Raw genomic sequence first — 19716 nt, forward strand, 5'->3', positions numbered from 1 at the left:
CTTTCCCTTAATCTTGTGTTTACATCAATAAAAATAGATTTTTTTTATGATTGTGTTAAAAAAAAAAAAAAAAAAAAAACCCAAAGCGAGGTTACATCTTTTATTTTTTTGAAAAGAAGGATTTCGAATTGTTCGATTGTGTTTTGAGGTTTGAGGTTGTTGTTTAAAGCGAAGGTTATATGTTTGCAGCACATGTTTAATTAAATTGTAATTTTAAAACTTTGTTCACCACACTGTAACCACAGCTCATTTCGAATGTCATCGAAACAGACTTTGCATATTGGTCATGTGTGAAGAACAAATGAATATTCGAATAGGCATATTCGATCATATCCCAACAATCAAACATGTCACACACACTGATAAGTTTATTTTTATCCTCTATGAATCAATCTACCAAGTATAAATAGGACTGACTTCAGACTTGGATAATAATATCATTAACAAACAAATTAAACAATTAAACAAACAAACAAACAAACAAACAATCAATCAACCAAACAATTATATTATTTCTATTCCTACTTTTAAAACAAACAATATTAAAATATGTCTAAACCAATTTTCGTTGTTGTAAATGCTTTCTCCAAACAAGGTATCAGTATTATTAATACTTTGGTTGCAGAAGGTAACTATCAAATTCGTGCCACCACAACACGTCCAGTATCAGATACCCCAGCAGCTTTGAAGTTGAAGGAGAGAGGAGTTGAGGTTGTCCAAGTGGATTATACCAAGAAATCTGATTTCAACAAGGTTTTCAATGGTGCCAAAGCTGCATTCTTGATGACACCAGCCATCAGCTACACCGACCCAGACTACTACCAAAAGGAAATTGAATACGTCAAGTACCAAGCAGATGCCGCCCTCGAAGAGCGTTTGGAACATGTTATCTTCTCTTCGGTTGACACTCCAGTCTTGACAGATGCTCATCGTGCCGAATTCAAATTCGATATTCTCTCATGCCGAACCACTGTCCAACGATACATCGAGTCACTGCCATTCAAATACGTCAGTACTTTCAATCTTGCGTTCTTCTACTCGAATCAAATCGAGTTTATTCCACTGATTAGAAACGAAGATGGTTCGGCTGAGCTCGCACTCCCACTGCAACCCAATGACTTGTTGCCATACATCGATACCTACACTGCAACCGGTCCAATCGTTTCAGAGTTCCTCCAACATCCATACCAATATAACCGTGCGGTAGTACCAGTGGTTGCCGAGTACCTGACTGGTGTGCAGCTGGCAGAGATCTTCCAAGAGGTTACCGGTATTAAAACTAGTTTCCGTGCATTGGATCGTCAGGCATACATTGAAGCCGGTGGTCTCAATGGTGCACCAGAGTTGGAGTTATTGGGTAATCGTCTCTTTGAAATCTGGGATTCCACCGCCAAGTATGGATACTACTACAAACACCGTAATACTAAACTCTCAAATCAAATCAATCCAAAGCAATTGAATTGGAGACAATTTCTTGAAACTACCAAATGGACTGGTGAATCATATCAAGAGTTTAGAGAGAAGAATAATTATTAACTGAACAAGTTTATTTAATTAATTTGTACAATAAACATTTTTTTGAATATCCCAAACACTCTCATTCTTATCAACTAAATTCTTTAAGATTAGTGAGGATAGGAAATATGTATAAGTAATAATGTTTGTTATTTAATGGCTATTATTGATTTCACCGAGTATTGATAAATACCTATATAATTATAATTTAGTAAGTAAAAAGTTAAAAAAAAAACTAATATATATGAAATAGAATTCTAATTACATTTCTTTGTTATCAATGTTTTGGTTTGTATCAATTCCTTTTGATTCTAATATGGTAGATTCGATGATAATCTGTTTGAACAAATGATAACCAGAACTGATGAAGCTTTGTTTTCCTTCGAAATAATTACATCTTATAATCGGCGCTATAATAGTATTAATGGTTCTCATCGATTTCTTAAAGGCTGACCATAATGCAAAAAATGTGTTAAACAGTTGTTGTGAATGATAAAGATCATCATTAATTGTTTTTGGTTTGTAAAAGAATTGTTCTGATTTGACATTATATAGATAGTTTCTTATCGTTGATGTGATTTTTTGGTATAGCATGTCCAAGGAAATAGAGTTCGTTGAAAGGCAATTATAGATTTGCTGATAGCCTTCCATATATATTTTTGAAGGTATTATATTATTCTCCAAAACATACTTTATTGATTTAACACCAAATTTCTCTTTTCTGAAGTATAAATTTTGTGATGTCATTTATTACATTTATGTGATTTGAATAAAAAAAATAAAATTAGATTACAAAAAACTCAAGTTTTTTATTTTTTTGACAAAAAATATCTAGAACATTTCTTTTGTATTTAAGTTTACATCGATTTTTTTATTAAACATTTAAGATTTAAATTATAATTATTACAAATACAAATAAGAGAAAAGAAATGAAGTGAAAGTCAAAGTCAATGAAATGAGAGGAACAGAAAATAACTTGTTAGAGTCCCCTGAAATAATGATACTTTTGCCAAGAGTTGTACCAGGTCCCTCCGGTTGAATTCCAGTTGTACTAGTTTCGGTTTCATTTGTTCCAGTACTGGAGCTCTCGTTAAGAAATTCTAATTCACTTTCTTTCGAACGAGGTGAATAATTAATACCGGTAGTCATATTCACTGGCATTTTTGGTTGGTTTGAATAGTTTTGAGCAAGACATGGTTGATTTTTAGGGTAAAAACCAATTGTGACGGGGCAAGAAGGAGCTGTTGTGCAAATATATTGAATGATCATATACTCTAGTTCGCAAATGTATATATCAAATTTAGAGATATTGAAATAAGATACCATTTTATATTTATCCAAAGTTGTAAGTTTAAAGGTATCATTTGTATTGTTTTTCACTAAAAAGGTAAAGCCAAGACCAAGAGTAGGGTCCATTCTAAAAAACAGATAAGGAAATCCATTTGCGGTACTGTTACCAACAAATGTTTGTGGAGTACCAACAGGTAATTTTGAAATTAGTGTTGGTTCTGAATTTTCATCGACTTGGTAGATTTCTACTTCATTATTCAGACCGTTAGCTGAAGTAACTTTATCTTGCATTTCAACAAGATGTTGTTCATGAATTGAAAATGTCGATGAATCCACAAAATAAAAATTGGCTATAAATAAAAGTAATAAAAATGATGAAAATGAATAATACATTTTATATATTTATCTTTAATATATTAAAAACAATAAGAATTTGATTTGCTTTGTTTTGCTGGTTCTCAGTTATTGATTTATCAGTAGTTTATAAACACTTTTTCCCTTCATTTTTACAAATTATAACCTTTTGATTTTAAATCGTACACTTTGATGTTCCAAAAATGTCATCCTTCCTAATACTATAAACTTTTAAAGAGAGATAATGTAACAACACTAATTTAACACAATAATTGTCTCTTCTATTTCAGTCATTCTATATTAAGTTGACAATGATCAGTTTTCTGTGAATAAATGATTTTCCACCCTATGGAAAACCATTTTAAAATGATATTGACCTATCAACACAACTATCAAATAAATATTGATCGGTGGAGTTTAATTGTTTTACAAAAATATTAAAGATAGGATGAGATTGTTGTGAACATTGATGATGTTAATGCAAATATGTGTAAATGGGGGAAGGTTTGTGTTAATTTTGGTGAATACTGTTTGAAAAAAAAAATTAAAAGTCAAATCCTTAAAATGGGTTGGTGGGTATTTTTGGGGCAATCAATATGATCCACAAGTGGTTGTTAATTCTGAATGTGAGGTGTGTTTTTCGACTAATTTAAGTCTCGTCTGAACTATTATTTATTATTATTATCATTATTGTTATTGCTATTGTTATTCTCTGGATTATTAACTTCATGTAAATTTCCATGTTTATCTAATCTTTTAATAATGAAATCATCGGATTTTGGAACTGGTTCTAGAAGTGTAGCATCAAATTCAAGTGAACTATTTGTGGATGTTGTTGTTGTAGTTGTTGATGATGGTTGTTGTTGTTGTTGATTTTTTGTAGTTTGGGTATTTGAAGTTGTTGTGGTAGTTGTGCTTCCACCATTCTCATTCAATTTAATATTGATAGAGTTGTCTGAAATCTCAGAGAGATGACGTTTGGCACTGCCTCTGGGTAATGGTTTTTGTTGGGAGTGGTGTGGTGACCAACCGATGAGATAGATCACTTGGAAGGTGGCAGGCAGTGAACCATCGTCATTGCCATAGAGCATTTGATAGATTGATTGTGCGGCGACAAAGGTATCGCGACCACCACTCACCCTGCTTTTGTAGGTTGCATTATTCTCGCCCATCGCTTGGAGGTCTCTCATCAGAGAGAACATCGAGCCATACTTTATAACAATCTTCTCAGTGTCAACCGTTGGAAGGTTGAACTTTGCCTTTGACAACAAGTTACCGACATCACTCAATTTGGCAAATGGTGAGATGTGAGGTGTGAATCCACCATGTCTTTCAATATCTCCAAGATACAATGAATCTCTAGTTTTGTTTTATAAATAAACAAATGTTTTACTATATTATATCTATTTACTAAATAACCTTCTCTTTTTATACTTACTTTAATTCAGTTAATGTTTCTTCACCCAATAGACTTGCCAAAAATACACCGTTGGGTTTTAACAATGACTTTAAATGTGAGAATACACCGGGTAGATCATTCATCCAATGTATCGATAGATTTGAAAGAATAAGATCGAATTGTTGTGGTTGAAAAGGTAATGGTTCTTCCATATTATTAACTAATATTCTATTTGGTTTAACTAAATTAATATATATATATATATATATATGATATATTAGAGATATGGTTAGATCTATAGTATGAGGAGAATAATCTCTGTATCTTCTCATTGATTACTTACTTTTATAATTTATATCTAAATGTTGATCTCTAAATAGCATATCTTTTGATGAATCAACCATATGATAGTCAATTGATTTACTATTATCACTGTTGTTATCGTTGACTATTGAATCTAATTGCTTCAAGACAGTTCCATTTCTGCAACCAAAGTCCAATACAGATTCAAACTTTAGATCTTTAATATCGAATATTCTGTCTACCAAACGCTTTCCTACTTCATCGAATAAATAATCATATGTTTGTGCATCCTCTAGCTTTGCAACATATGATCTCTGTTTCTTCTTTAATTCTGTATTAAATATATTTACTTTATCGCTATTACTACTACTGCTAAAGTTTACTAAACCACTGCCAAATGTATATCTATTTTTATTATTAATTATATTATTTCTAACAAAAGTTAAACATCTTATATTTAACCTTTGCATTATTATATATATTATCAGATATCTGATAAATGATGATAAAACAAAAATGAACAAATCATTAGGGGTGTCAAAATAGAAATCTTTCGTCAAAAAAATTATTACTAAAAAAGAATGTTGTTTGTATCAGCAACATCGACAACAACAACAAGCAATGGTGTTGAACAACAATCAAATAACAACAACAACAACAGCAGCAGCAATAATGAAACAATAGATAAACTAAGAATATTAGAATTCTTTAGTGGAATTGGTGGAATGTATTACTCTACTCTGATATCAGGTATACCATTCGAAGTACTACAATCATTCGATATCAATACCAATGCAAACGATGTCTACAACTATAATATTTCATCTAAATATCCTAATCCAAAGAAACATAAAGTAAATAGTGTAAGTTATCATTAAGTTAATTTTCATTCATTTAATATATATAGTTACGGTTTATTAATAAAACCAACCATATAGAAAAGTATAGATGCACTTACAACTAAAGAATTGGAATCATTTCGTGCAAATACATGGTTAATGGTAATTAATTTAATTATTATTTATAATAAGGCAAAGATGATTGGTTTATATTAATTAGTAGATATTTAGAGTCCTCCTTGTCAACCATTTACAAGAGTTGGATTACAAAAAGATTTACAAGATAACAGAACCAACAGTTTTGTTCATTTATTGGAACAACTTGCGGCATTAGCAGAACCACCAACCTATATACTGATAGAGAATGTCTATGGCTTTGAGAAGTCGAATGCGAGAGATCTACTATTGGAAACATTCAATCAATTGCAATACCAATTTCAAGAGTTTCATTTGACACCGACACAATTTGGTTTACCGAATCAAAGATTAAGATATTTCTGTATTGCAAAGAAAGTGTTATTAAATAACGATAGTAATAACAATAGCAATAGCAATATTGATATTAAAACAAAGATAGTAACAAAAGATAATGCAATCATTCTAAAAACAATACCAAGCTATCAACATACAGAAAACAATGAAACCAATACGATCGAACAATATTTAGATGAATCATACAATACAGATGAACACTACTATAAATACAAGATACCAGAAAAGCTATTATTAAGTAAAGGAATGTTATTCGGTATGTATTTATTTAGTTTAATTTGATCTACATTATGTTATTGTAGATAAGTTTAGATAACGAGTTAACTTACTAATTATCTATTGTTATGAACTATTAATAGATATAAAGACAATCAATGATAAGACAACGAATTGTTTTACAAAAGCATACTCAAAGTTTGTTGAAGGTACAGGAAGTGTATTACAATTGGACACAAACTACAAAGCAGATATCAATGTTCCAAATTCACTGATTCCAATGAAGTTACGATATTTTTCACCTAAAGAGATTACAAGTATGTTAATGATCAATGATAGTTTTGATTTCTATTAATAGAAATGCTGATTTATCAATTATAGGATTCCACTTTTTCCCAGAACAATTTCAATTCCCTCCTTCTGTTACGGTTGCTCAAGGCTATAGGTTAATAGGAAACAGTTTAAATTGTAAAATCGTATCTGAATTATTAAAGTATTTATTCTATAAATTTAATGATGATAATAATAATAATAATAATAATAGCAATGATAATGATAATAATGCTAGCTGCAGTAGTGGTAATAGTAATAATAATAATAATGAATAAATAACTGATTATAATTTTAGTCATCTATATCTGTTTCTATATCATTATTGTCGTCATCATCAATATCAATCCTTGTATGTTTTTGTTGTTGTTGTTGTTGATTGAATACAATTGCTTTGGAGCTGTTACTATTGTTTTGTTTCTTTATCGATTTGTTTAGTAACTTGAGTATTGTTTGATTGGACTCATTTAGATTGATGAGTAGTTGATGGTTGAGCTGTTCGTAGTCGCGATAGAACCAAAGAGAGCTTGTCAACACGAATGTCAGGTAGGCAAGGTACAACTTTCTGAGCTTTCCGATGAGAACGAACTTGTATTGCAATGACCAACCTCCAGAAGCATCCAACTGTATTAGATCTACGAGTATCTGTGGTATCAGATGGTCAAACGATGAACCACCGGCAATATATCTTTCAACAAACAATTGAACTATCAATCCAGCATATAATGGTATTCTTGCTGATTGTGTTTTCTTTTGTGATGTTACAAAGTATATCTAAAATTTGAATTAATATTAATAATTTTAATATAAGTATATTTAATGTTCTAAATATAAATTAAATAAAATAAACTTACAAATATAAATAAAAGTAAATAATATATTAAAGATTTGAAATCAATGAATTCAGAGAGAATAGAATTTGAAATGGTAGTCAAACCATCAAGAATACCAACAATGATTTGATTACTTTGTGCTATTCTATCTTGTGATATCATTATTTCCTTTTGTTTTGCAAGACAACTCTCAGTGATCTCACCAATACCATTCAAGTCACCTATTGCCTTTTAGTTATTCTTTATTAGTAATCACATCTAGAGCAATAAATCAAACACTTTGAAATGATAAACAAGATCTAATACATACTTCTTTTTGTAAAGATAATAACCTATTTTGATTATCAAGTGATTCCATTGTATTACTTGAAATAAAATTAGATGTATCTTTAATTTGTGATAATAAATCTAATGACTAATAATATTGTTTTATGTTAATATTATTATTATTAAGAAAGAAATATTATTATTAGTTAGACTAACTTACAATTTTAGAAGATTGTTGATGTTGTTCTGATAGTTGTTTCTGTGATTGTAGTAGATTATCTTGTTTGAGAGTTGTGTCTCTGAGTGATTGTTTGAGATCGTCAGACTGTGTGGTGATTCGGTTCAGATAGTCCATCGATTGTTCGAGTTGTGTCTTGAGCGAGGTCTGTGCATTCATTAGTTTCTGTTGTGCCAGGTTCGACTGCTCCAGGTTCTCAGAGAGTAGTTGTGATTGGAGATAGATCTGTCGTACCGACTGAAGAGTGTCCACCGTTGAATCAATCAGTAGGTTCACAGCTGCCTCTGTCTGCGACTGGAACAGTTCCGACTGTAGATAGTAACAGATATTCTCTGTTGATATATAAAAGTTGGTATAAGTGGTAAATGCCAATTCACTCATAGTCGATGTACACTCTGGTATTGACATCTTTTCATTGCAACGATAGGAATTCAATCCCGATTTCTCCAGATGACTGTAAATATATAAATTGTTAATTAATTAGTTTTCAGAAAATAATAATAATAATATAATTTATTTCAAACAATTATTTACCAATTTGTTAATTTAACGGCCAATCTTGATCTTTCTATATCATCCATATCCTTACAACCATTCTTTAAAGATTCAATACATTGTTGCCAGCATTCATTTCTCTTTGATTTGACAAGGATAGATTCCAATTCATCTGGTTTTTTTAATAATAATGTTAGAAAAAAAAAAATCAATACATTTAACTTGATCAAATTTATTACCTTTTCCTTTAATCAATCTTTCATTTAATTTTGATGCATCATTCAATTCAAAATGTAATGAAAATGTATAGTTAATAGTACAAAATAGTAGAAATATTAAAATCAATATAAATGAACTACCATTATTTCTATAATTCATTTTTAAAAGTTATTTTTAAAACTTTTATTTGAATTGTCAAACTAAAAATAATGGTAATTATAATATAGGAGTATCTTGAATCAAATAATAATAAACTCTTTATATATATTTGTATTTTCTTTTTTTTTTGTATTCTTTTTTTTTTAATATTAATATATTTATATTTTTTTTCTTTTCTTTTTCTTTTTTTTTTTATATTTATATTTTAGTTATAGTTATAGTTATAGTTATAATAGAGTTTAAAATGTAATAGATAATGATTATAAAAAAAAAAATTATTGAGAGTTAACCAAAAAAAAAAAAAGTTACAAATTGTATAAATCCTTGTTTATTTTCTTTATTTATATTAATACAAACTAAATTGGTATTGATATCCTAATTCGATAGGTAATGACAATAATAAAATTAAATTATAATCGTTTTTTTAAGATAGTTGTGACACTATTCAAAATAAAACCTTTAATTGTCAACTTTCTAATTGTTATTGTTTTACAATATATGACGCCTATCTATTTATAATGTTTTAGTAATAACTATCTATCATAAGTACTTACACACTTTTGCAAATTGATTTATCTAATTTTAATTAAGGATGCGAGAATAAAACAATTAATACAAAAAACCAAAACTTTTTTTTTAAGTAAAAAAAAATTAATTAAAAATTAAATATAATTTTAATGTTTGATCAATGATTGTGGGGGTTAATCACAATGAACTGACAAAATTTGAAAATAAGAATTACTAGTAACTATTACACAGGGAACAGTCTTTCTTTATATCTTAATTTAAAGAAGTGTCATCATTTTTAATACATCTTAGATGAGTAGCAGCAGCAGTGGACATCAACAACAAATAGATTTTGATGGAATATTCTCATCAGATACATTCAATACTAAACAATGGATAAATAACTTATTGAAACCAGCCAACTCGACATCATCACAATCACAAACCAATGATGTATTCAACTATTCAATTGAATCTGATTTAGAGGTACATATAGTATATGTTTAATAATTTGAGTAATATTTTTATGTTATTTATGTTAATATTTATTGTTATTATTATTAGAATAGAGCATCTGATATATTATCGAAATTACAAATCTATAGTTTGGAATTGAATATGTCATTGGAGAATAAGGCATCGGATTCACTACTGTATGTGCCAAAGGCAGTGCGTGAGATCGATCGAGTTCGAAAGGAGTCGGTCTCACTCAAGCAAAAGGTGAAGCATATCAATCAGACCATTGCATCGATGCATGCCAACACCTCTGATACCGTCGCTAGAATCTCATCGTTGGACACTGTCAGAAAGAGAATCGACCAGTGTATCATATCGCTAAATGAAGCGGAGAAGCTTCTGTCTTTTTCATCGGGTCTGGACAAGCTGTTCCAATCTGCCGACTACTTGAAGATCGCAGACACTCTCGAAGGTGTAAAGCAGAGTTTAGCTGTGCTATCGGATATTCCAGAGTTTAGAGAGCAACAGCGTCACTTCCAAGCGCATCAGGATCGTCTGGAGTCGCTTGTGCGTCCACAGCTGATTGGCGCGCTACAGTCGCGTGACCTCGAATCCTGTGTAAACTATCTCAAGATATTCCAGTCGATTAAAAGAGAACAACAGTTCCTCATTCACTATTATAACGTGCGTTTGGAACCGATCAAGGCGTTGTGGTCGTCTTATGCAGGCGGTAGTTCCAAGTCGCCAGCAGGCAGCGCTACCTCGCCAGGAACCACTTCACCACCACAACAGCAACAACAACAGCTAATTGTTCCTAATCTTAACCAATGGTGTCAAGGATTCTATGATGAAGTTATTCTACTTGCCAATCAGGAGATGGATTGGCTATCAAAGTTGTCACCTGGCAACTACCGGCAACTGGCGGAGCAGCTACTGGTCAATCTATTCCTATCGATAAATTCACAATTCCAAACTAGAATCGAGCAATATGCAGCTCCTAATCAACCTGGCAAAACCAATGAACTTATCAACCTCTACAAAACGACCATCCAATTCCTCAGAACGCTCGACATTCCAGAGAAGGAAACTCTCATCAAAACAGTGTTGGAACCATTCAAAATATTTCAAACGAAATTCCCAGAGAATGAATCCAAACTATTTAAACAATATCTATCATCTTTTTCATTAGTTGTAAGTAGTATTATAATATAAATCGATTCTACTTAATTTACTAACCAATACTTTTTAAAACAGAAAAAGAATGACTTCTCAACAACGATTAAAAATATAGAAAATTCAATTAATAAGATATTCCCACTTTGTGAATCGTCGATCGATAGATTTTATAGTTTGACACATGTCACCGAGGTGGAACCATTTATCAATGTTATCAACAATGTATTTAAAGACTTTGTTGCCATGCTGAAGGATTCAATCAATGAGCTAAAGATTATGTCAAACATATCGATCACCAAAGACATTCTATCACAAATCGAACAGAGAAAACAACCAGCAAATGTAAAACAACAATCACAACAACAACAACATCAACAACAACAACAACAAAACTGGGAGTATTTCCAAGGTGCTATGAAGCTTCTACAGGATTGCAATACTTTTATCGCAAAGATGAAACAGTTTGAACATTCATTCTATGTGCAACTGGTACACTATCTGTCGTCGCAGGACGAAGAAGTCAACTTGGAATCACACATCAGAAGAATTCTACTACAGGATCCAACCAAGCTACATAAGCTACAAAACACAATACAACAGATTTCCAGTCAGGCAACCAACAAACGTTCACTTTTCCACGATGCCCAAGATCAAATTCAAAATTACTGTGCTCACTGCCAACATTTTGTATTTGAAACAATGATTAATTTCATTCGTCTAAAGTTGAAAGATTTACCAAGATTACCTGTATGTTTACAAACCAATATATATTTAATCTAATCTAAGATTTGTTTGACAACTAACGACGTGTCGTGATTTTTATTTAGGAATGGAAACAACAATCTGGTACGGAATCATATCAAACCAATCCTTCACAAGTCAGCTATATCACACAGATTGCTGAGCATCTGCTGAATATTCCACAGCAATTGGATCCATACTCTGAGGAGGAACTAATTAGATTCTCCTATAGGATTGCATTGTCACAGCCAATTGCCAACGATGACTTTTATCAGAATCTTGTCAGGCAGCTGTACAAGTCGGAACAAACTACATCTGCTGCCACCATCTCGGAGGACGAAGAAGAGGAGGAGGAAGATGGAATTGCACATCAATGGATGTCGTTGGTTGCCAAAGCCACCGAGAAGCTCTATCTCCAATCGATCGTTGAAATCTCGACACTTACCGACTCAGGATGTCAGCAACTGGCCAACGATATCTCCTATCTCTTCAACATTCTCTCTGCAATCGGTGTTCCCCACGATCCACTGCTCTCACTTACCCAACAACTCATTTCTATTCCCAAAGACAAATACCTGGAATCCATTGCCAACTATGAAAGTAGTGAAAAGAATATTTCAAATCTAATAAGTAAAATGAGAGGAATAAAGTAATTTTTTTCAATATTTCTATAATATATGTACAAATTTTAATATTATTTATTGTTTATTTATTTATAAAATGATACATGAATTATTTTTATCATTTTCCCTACCAATACCATGTTTCTTATTGGTTATCACGTGATTTAATAATTCCTGGTGATTATCTTTAATATGTACAATATAAACTGATGCTTTAAAATGATATCCATGATCTTTATCATTATCTTCCTCCTCTGCTTCTTTTTCTTTTTCTTTTTCTTTTTCTTTTTCTTTTTCTTTTTCTTTTTCTTTTTCTTCTTCTTCTTTGTGTTTATGTTCTTTTTCAATTTGTTCTTCTTTATACTTTTCCTGTTTCTCCTTCTTCTCCTCTTGGAGTTGTGGTTGCAAGTGAACCTTTATCTCGTTGGTCCATTTCTCACAGTGGTGAACTATACCCTCTTGACAAACATATGCATTGGTGACATTATGACAATTGGCAACAAGCTCTCCAAAGTCCATATCGGTTTGACCAATCCGCTGTTTACTGACTATCAACTTTTCAGTGTTGTCACCTTCCATTTTGAAATCCTCAAGATGTATAACTTTCTTGTACTTATAGATATGTATGATTGAACAGCTATCGTCATCGTTGTTGTCTAAATAGAGAATACCCCAGTGGTCATGTGAAGTTCCAACACCACTATCATTTCTATTGGAAGGTGGTGGTTGTTGTTCATGTTGATCTTCAACCACATTTTGTTGTTGTTCATCAATTTTATCTGTCATCTCTTTATAACTTTCTTTCTTAATTTGATAAATAATAAAAATAATAATCAAATTATGTTCATTTCTCAATCATTTAAATAATTAATGGTAATAAAAAAAAATCAGAATAATTTAAATTAAAAAAATAAATATTTTAAAATAAATAAAAAAAAACCAAAAAATTTCTTCCCTTTCGGGATTTCATTTCAAGAGGTTAAGGGTACTTAAGTAAGTCAAGACAACAACCTTTATTTATTTATCTTTGTAAATAATTATGTTTTTATATTTATTTTAACTAAAATGAATAACCATTGTTCGTCTTCACTTTTGATCAAATTTCAAAAAATCACAAATCTAATAATAAATTTTATTTTATTATAATTTTTGGTCACTCCGTCAAAGCTACACTAAAATTCAGAGAAAATCATTACAAACCCTTTTTTTTGCAAAAATCTTGCATTTTTTTTATATATGTTTTACTAAAACTTGCACCAGATTGTGTGAAAAAAAATCAATCCATTTAAAAATTAAATATAACCTTTCAAATTTTACTCTCAAAAATGGTGTCAAGATGTTTGTTTATACCATTGATATTGTTTAATAGATCGAATCCTTAAAACCAAGGAGAAAACAATGTTTTTATTTGAATTTTATTGGACAGGTGCGAAAACAATCACCTATGTTTATTTTAGATATAAATAGACCAACTTGGATCCAAGTTTTGATTCATTCAATTCAATCGAGCTTTTCTTTTTAATAATTTAAAGCATATATATATTTTTAAAATAAATAACAATGAAATTTTTAGTTTTAGTAACTGTATTATTATGTATTCTTAATTCAGCAATTGCTGACCCAAAATGCTATAGATGTTTGGGTGAAGGAGATGTTTGTAATCCAAGTAGCTCTATTTGTCCATATGGAACAATCTGTGCAAATATTTCCGATACTAATAGATGTGTTGCTTTGCCAACACTTGGTGGTAACTGTTCTGTTACTGAAGCATGTCTTGATGGTTATAAATGTGATGATGGAACATCAATTTGTGTTGCCAAAGATTATTTAGGGTAAGTAATTAAATAAAATAGACAGTTTCAAATTTAAATTAATAATATTTTATTGTATTTAATAAAGTTATGGTGAGAAATGCACAAGTGATTCTCAATGTACCAATGAACTTAAATGCGTAAATGGAGGTCTTTGTCTCAATGAAAAGTATCCAAAGTGTTCCAAGAGAGGAGGTTGCAAGCCAGGAGAAACATGTATCGAAGGAAACTGTACCACTCCACTTGCTGACGGAGCAGTCTGCAAAGAGGACGACGACTGTATCTACACTAGATCCTGTTTGAAGAACAGATGTACCGTTCCTTTAACCGTACCAGAAGGTGGAGACTGTGAGGATACCGTTGATTGTGATGTATCCAAAGGTTTAAGAGTAAGTGTTTATTTAAATAATATAATAATGATTAATACCATTTATATTTTAAATTTGTTGTAATACTAATAATAATATTTTACAATTATTTGTTTATATTCTAGTGCGTCAAAGGAAGTTGCATGCAATTCGTTTCAGGAACAAATTGTACCGTTCAAAATGACCAATGGCAGTGTCCAGATATGTCGATTTGCACATGTGATAGTCCATCGAATTTCACTGGTGGTTGCCAAGATATTATAGATTTTAGTTCAATCACTCAATCTAAATTCAACTCATACTATGAATGTGTTTCCAAGTCCGGATGTCCATATGTAGACAACATAATCAAAGAATCCTGTCTTTCCAAATGTAGCAACCCAGTAGATGTCGAAAGTAATATCGACAGACTCTGTAACTCTGGTAACATTGTCAAGGGTACATTCCTTTTCACCGTACTCATTGTATTATCATCTTTATTATTGTAATTCTATTACATATAACAACCGATTAAAATATATAAATTAATTTAATAAAAAACATTGAGTTAATGTGATAGTCATCTGTTCTCTATTCAAAAGTTATCGTCTTCCATAAGAAAGATGAATTAAATTTAAACAAAAAATTAACACAACTTTGACTTAAAATTGATTAAAAAATAATAATAGTTAAATATGAAGACATATAAATGAATGATACAATCTTTGGTTATTTCATTGCAGATGCATAGAATCGATTTACACAATAAGGTAAAAACAAAAATAAAAAAAACAAATGATATCATTTTGAACTGTGTTTAATATTATTATAATAGTTTATTATTATATTCATGAAAATGTGTGTGCTGTGTTATGTGATCTTATGTCACCCAAACAATAATTATAATAAATGTAAAAAAAAAAAAAAACAAGATTTGTTTATTTATAAACAAACAATGTTAGTTATTTACTAATTCATTTAAATAATACAAACGACCAACCAAAACAAATAAAAATATTTATAAATAGTTTTTTTTGTTCATTAGTAGATCTTATTTATTTATTGTTTTGGGTGTTAGTTATTTATTTAAATGTTATTGTAATATTGAATATTTATTATTTGTTAGTTAGTTAGTATTATAATAATAATATTATTATAATTTTTATTTTGTATATATAAATATCATAAAAATTTATTATCACACCTTTCTTATTTCTTTTTATTGTTCAGAAAAATAATAGTATAAGTAAACACATTAATGTTTCCTATAAGTTCAATGTATCAGTCTAATAGCTATTCACCTCAAGCAGGTTGTATACCGCTGAGAATCAAGAAGAAATATATAGATGGTGGCAATGGTGGTGCGCTCGGTGACAAAGGCGAGCAACCACACGATCGTTTGGTGTTACTAGATATTCAGGTGATGCTGGTAACGAGTGGAAGTGGTGAAACATGGGTGTTCCCAAAGGGATCGATCAAGAAGAACGAAACAAAGAAGAAGGCTGCCAAGCGTGAGACCTTTGAAGAGGCAGGTCTGAAAGGAAAGATCGTCAAATCGATCGAGCCACTCGAGGTAGCCGATCATCATAAAGAGTGTAATCTCACCTACTATGTACTGTACGTCAAGAAGAAGAAGAAAGAATGGGACGAATCAGACAAGCGTCTTCGTAATTGGTTCTCGCTCAACACTGTTCTAAAGGAAAGACTACCAATGAAACCTCATATAGAACAAGCGATCATCGCAACACAACGTGCTATTTCAATCTATCAGAATAACTTTGGTAAAGACCCAATACCAAAAGACAACTTCAAACTGAAAAAGAAAGAACTTGAGATGGCATTATTCAAGAAATGACATTCAACCTTTCTTTTATCAAAATATTAAGATTATTATTTTAAATCAACAAAACACACACCCACACTTATAATAATTAATAATCAATTTATAACAAATTGAATAGAACATATAAACGTTTATTTTGGAATAGAGAGAAGATTGTAGTGTACGATATAGAATCAAAAAAAAAAAAAAAAAAACAAAAAGCGTATACTAGTATTTTAAATAATCAGTTTCATGAAAAACATAATGTCCAGGATTGTGTCTCCTTCAATTCCATCCAAATTACACATATTCTTGATTTTAGATAGTTAATCAATCATCATAATAATAATAATAATAATAATAATAATAATCAACATCATTCATTATGTATAATATAATTGTTGTTAACAATATCAACCCCAATAGTTAGTCAGTAAGTCACCTCATTTCACAAACAGTTTTATTTAAATAAAATATAACTTCTTATTACGATAAGCAATAATCACAATTTAATTCAATTAGTATCTTTTGAATTTCCGTTTAAACTTTTCATAAACCAACCATTTTATGATTGTGAGAAATAAAACTAGTGTTAATGATAATTATGTTTCACCCTTTTTCTTTTGTATTTTAATTTTTTTCTTATCAAATGTTATTCTATGTTCAAAATAAACGATAGCTTAATCTGTTAGTATTAAAGCTATGATACAAGTTATATCATACAAATTCATTATAAAGAAATCATTTGGTGGGTACAGATATCAGCATCGAGATCGCTAAAGAAAATCGATTTAATATGTTATTTACTCGTCCAACAGCAATTCCAAATCATATCATATACTTATCACCTAGTAAGTGATATGTCTTCTATTGTAGTATTTGCCCATTAAAATTTAAATGGTTATTATGACCATCCTAAAAATATAAACAATATTTTTAAGTTTAATTTAAAATAAGTATCATTATAATTTGTTTGTTTTATGATGCTTTTTTTTATTTATTTTTTTGATCATGTACACACTGTGGATAAAAACTCTTCAGATACTTTTGTTGGGGATTGAAGTTTGTATTGTAGTTATTGGGTGATATGTCAAGCTATGTATATAAGGTATCACAAGGTTTTGCTTTGCCAATCAGTTTGCTTTTTAGGAAAAAGTAAATAGGTTATTTTTCTATAGATATCTATCCTTGTCCTCAATCTTCAACTTTAATTTTTATAATATTTAAATAATATTACTTTAATAGTTTTTTTTTCTTTATTTTATTTTAATCAAAATAATATTTATTGTTTTTATCTTTAAAAAAATGTTTAAATTTATTGTTTTCTTTTTTTTATTTATTAATATTTTGCTAACAGTCGTTTTAGGTTCTGGATTAGAAGGTAATCCTAAATGCCAGAGTAATAATTTAAATATTAAAAATAATAATGGAACGAAACAGAATATATGTGAATTTTGTAAACAAATAGGAGAGAAATGCACAATAGGATTACAGGAATGTATATATCCAAGTTCTATGTGTATTAGTGAAGATAAACAAGAACCAAGATGTTACGAGTTACCCGATCTATACGGAGACTGCTCATTAACAAAACAATGTAAAAACAATTTTTTTTGTAATGATGGAATTTGTGAAAGACATGAGTATCTAGGGTAAATAAATAATTTAAAAAAAAAAAAAAATTTAATTAAATTTAATTTTATTACAAAAATATAGTTATAGTGAATTATGTAGAACTTCAGATGATTGCAGTTCCAAACTAAGTTGTGAAGCATCATGTGCTAATGTCCATTATCCATCTTGTGAAATTGATATTCAATGTCGATTTGATGAATATTGTGGACCAAATGAAAGATGTACACCAATAGTTAAAGATGGAGACAGTTGCAATACTACATCATCTTGCCACAGATACAGTAAATGTGTAAATGAAACATGTACACCTGCAATGAGAATGTCAAAAGGTGATAGTTGTACTTCTACTTTAGATTGTGATATTTCAGAAGGATTAGTTGTAAGAAATTAGAAAATTTTTAATATAATTTTAATGAAAAAATTTATTAATATTAAAATCTTTAACATAAAATTTAGTGTTTCAATAATACATGTACAAATGATATAGATAATATAAAATGTATTAGAGCTAATCCAAATTGTCCTCATCTATCAATATGTAGTCCTGTAAATCCATTATTTGAAAATGGAACCAAAACCATGAATAATTCCAACTCTGAAAACCCAACCCATTTGTATGATGGAATATGTATAACGTTGATAGCACTCACGCCATCAAACAAAAAGGTTATAGAATCATTTGTAGAGTGTGTTGATCGAAGGAGATGTCCCAGAATATCTAATATCCAGCCTGATTCTTGTCAAAGTCAATGCGGAGAAGATCCTTTCCATGATAAAATTTGGTATGCCTGTAAAGAGTTCTCTTCTGGTGTAACCTCATATCAATTCATTTCATTGAAAATCAGTTTTATTTCACTAGTAGTACTACTATTTATTCTATTTTAAAGAATAATAATTTTTAACCAATAAAAAAACAAAATTAATTTATTTAAATCCCAAACTTAAACTACACTATTTCTTTTTTAGAAAATATTAACAAAGTACTTGTTTTGAGTACCACCAAAACTTCTTAAAAAAAAAAAAACCTTAACCAAACACTTCCTTTTTAAGCATCAAAGAAAATAATTACTGGTTTGAAATTAATTAATAATAGTTTTTGTTGAGGGGTATCATTTTTGATCAAAAAAGATTTGTGATTGGATCTTAAGAATTTTAATACTTAGAGTTTTCTGATTTTCAAAAGATTTTTTTTTTTTTATATAAAAAACAGTAAATACTTTATGTATCAATGAATGATAAAAAATTTTTTTATAAGAATAATAAAATAAAAATAGATTAGATAATTAAAATGTAAAAAAGCATTTATTTTTTTCACAAAAAAGATGTTGACCCAATAAAAAATAAAAAAAAAACGACAATACTTTTTAATGATTTTTTTTAATTTTTTGTTTGCAATTTGTGATACACCCAATAAAGCTCAAAAACATAAATAACCACCTCTGTTCATACAAAGTGCTTTAAAATTTAGATTTGATTTAAAACTCGATCGACACCCTCCCCACAAGTTGTACACGCCTAATCTAAATCTTCCCACTCTTACTTTTCATATATCAAAAATCACCATTTTCAGTTGTTTTATATACTTTAAATATTAATGACTGACCCTCAACCTACTTAATGTTCTGTTCCCCTTTCATAACCAAATCATT

The 19716-nt window shown here is 29.8% G+C and overlaps 9 protein-coding genes across 9 annotated transcripts; 5 read left to right on the top strand and 4 right to left on the bottom strand.

Moving 5' to 3' along the window:
* Window positions 1-549: 549 nt before the first annotated feature.
* On the top strand, window positions 550-1536 carry PPL_00450 (uncharacterized protein; the record flags this gene model as incomplete). Its single annotated transcript, XM_020571480.1, has 1 exon — window positions 550-1536. The coding sequence occupies one exon, from the start codon at window positions 550-552 to the stop codon at window positions 1534-1536; it is 987 nt and encodes a 328-aa protein (XP_020438754.1).
* Window positions 1537-1668: 132 nt separating this feature from the next.
* PPL_00451 (uncharacterized protein) lies at window positions 1669-3198 on the bottom strand (the record flags this gene model as incomplete). Its single annotated transcript, XM_020571481.1, has 3 exons — window positions 1669-1708; window positions 1781-2236; window positions 2429-3198. The coding sequence occupies 3 exons, from the start codon at window positions 3196-3198 to the stop codon at window positions 1669-1671; spliced, it is 1266 nt and encodes a 421-aa protein (XP_020438755.1).
* A 629-nt stretch (window positions 3199-3827) lies between these two features.
* Window positions 3828-5331, bottom strand: PPL_00452 (uncharacterized protein; the record flags this gene model as incomplete). Its single annotated transcript, XM_020571482.1, has 3 exons — window positions 3828-4518; window positions 4598-4799; window positions 4902-5331. The coding sequence occupies 3 exons, from the start codon at window positions 5329-5331 to the stop codon at window positions 3828-3830; spliced, it is 1323 nt and encodes a 440-aa protein (XP_020438756.1).
* Window positions 5332-5442: 111 nt separating this feature from the next.
* Window positions 5443-7016, top strand: dnmA (DNA cytosine-5--methyltransferase; the record flags this gene model as incomplete). Its single annotated transcript, XM_020571483.1, has 5 exons — window positions 5443-5724; window positions 5800-5862; window positions 5932-6448; window positions 6552-6725; window positions 6790-7016. 5 exons carry the CDS (start codon window positions 5443-5445, stop codon window positions 7014-7016), a joined length of 1263 nt encoding a protein of 420 aa, XP_020438757.1.
* A 185-nt stretch (window positions 7017-7201) lies between these two features.
* On the bottom strand, window positions 7202-8949 carry PPL_00454 (uncharacterized protein; the record flags this gene model as incomplete). Its single annotated transcript, XM_020571484.1, has 8 exons — window positions 7202-7326; window positions 7347-7512; window positions 7593-7799; window positions 7882-7986; window positions 8059-8223; window positions 8446-8530; window positions 8611-8743; window positions 8811-8949. The coding sequence occupies 8 exons, from the start codon at window positions 8947-8949 to the stop codon at window positions 7202-7204; spliced, it is 1125 nt and encodes a 374-aa protein (XP_020438758.1).
* A 50-nt stretch (window positions 8950-8999) lies between these two features.
* On the top strand, window positions 9000-12482 carry cog7 (oligomeric Golgi complex component; the record flags this gene model as incomplete). The annotated part of the gene is made up of 6 exons (XM_020571485.1): window positions 9000-9002; window positions 9769-9951; window positions 10021-11103; window positions 11167-11549; window positions 11697-11835; window positions 11916-12482. The coding sequence occupies 6 exons, from the start codon at window positions 9000-9002 to the stop codon at window positions 12480-12482; spliced, it is 2358 nt and encodes a 785-aa protein (XP_020438759.1).
* A 60-nt stretch (window positions 12483-12542) lies between these two features.
* PPL_00456 (uncharacterized protein) lies at window positions 12543-13238 on the bottom strand (the record flags this gene model as incomplete). Its single annotated transcript, XM_020571486.1, has 1 exon — window positions 12543-13238. One exon carries the CDS (start codon window positions 13236-13238, stop codon window positions 12543-12545), a length of 696 nt encoding a protein of 231 aa, XP_020438760.1.
* A 774-nt stretch (window positions 13239-14012) lies between these two features.
* PPL_00457 (uncharacterized protein) lies at window positions 14013-16465 on the top strand (the record flags this gene model as incomplete). Its single annotated transcript, XM_020571487.1, has 4 exons — window positions 14013-14284; window positions 14352-14652; window positions 14757-15115; window positions 15883-16465. The coding sequence occupies 4 exons, from the start codon at window positions 14013-14015 to the stop codon at window positions 16463-16465; spliced, it is 1515 nt and encodes a 504-aa protein (XP_020438761.1).
* Window positions 16466-17228: 763 nt separating this feature from the next.
* On the top strand, window positions 17229-19240 carry PPL_00458 (uncharacterized protein; the record flags this gene model as incomplete). The annotated part of the gene is made up of 6 exons (XM_020571488.1): window positions 17229-17283; window positions 17790-17831; window positions 17901-18075; window positions 18149-18446; window positions 18524-18925; window positions 19196-19240. 6 exons carry the CDS (start codon window positions 17229-17231, stop codon window positions 19238-19240), a joined length of 1017 nt encoding a protein of 338 aa, XP_020438762.1.
* Window positions 19241-19716: the final 476 nt, after the last annotated feature.

This window comes from Heterostelium album (assembly GCF_000004825.1).
Source record: "Heterostelium album PN500 unplaced genomic scaffold PPL_scaffold1, whole genome shotgun sequence".
NCBI lineage: Eukaryota > Evosea > Eumycetozoa > Acytosteliales > Acytosteliaceae > Heterostelium > Heterostelium album.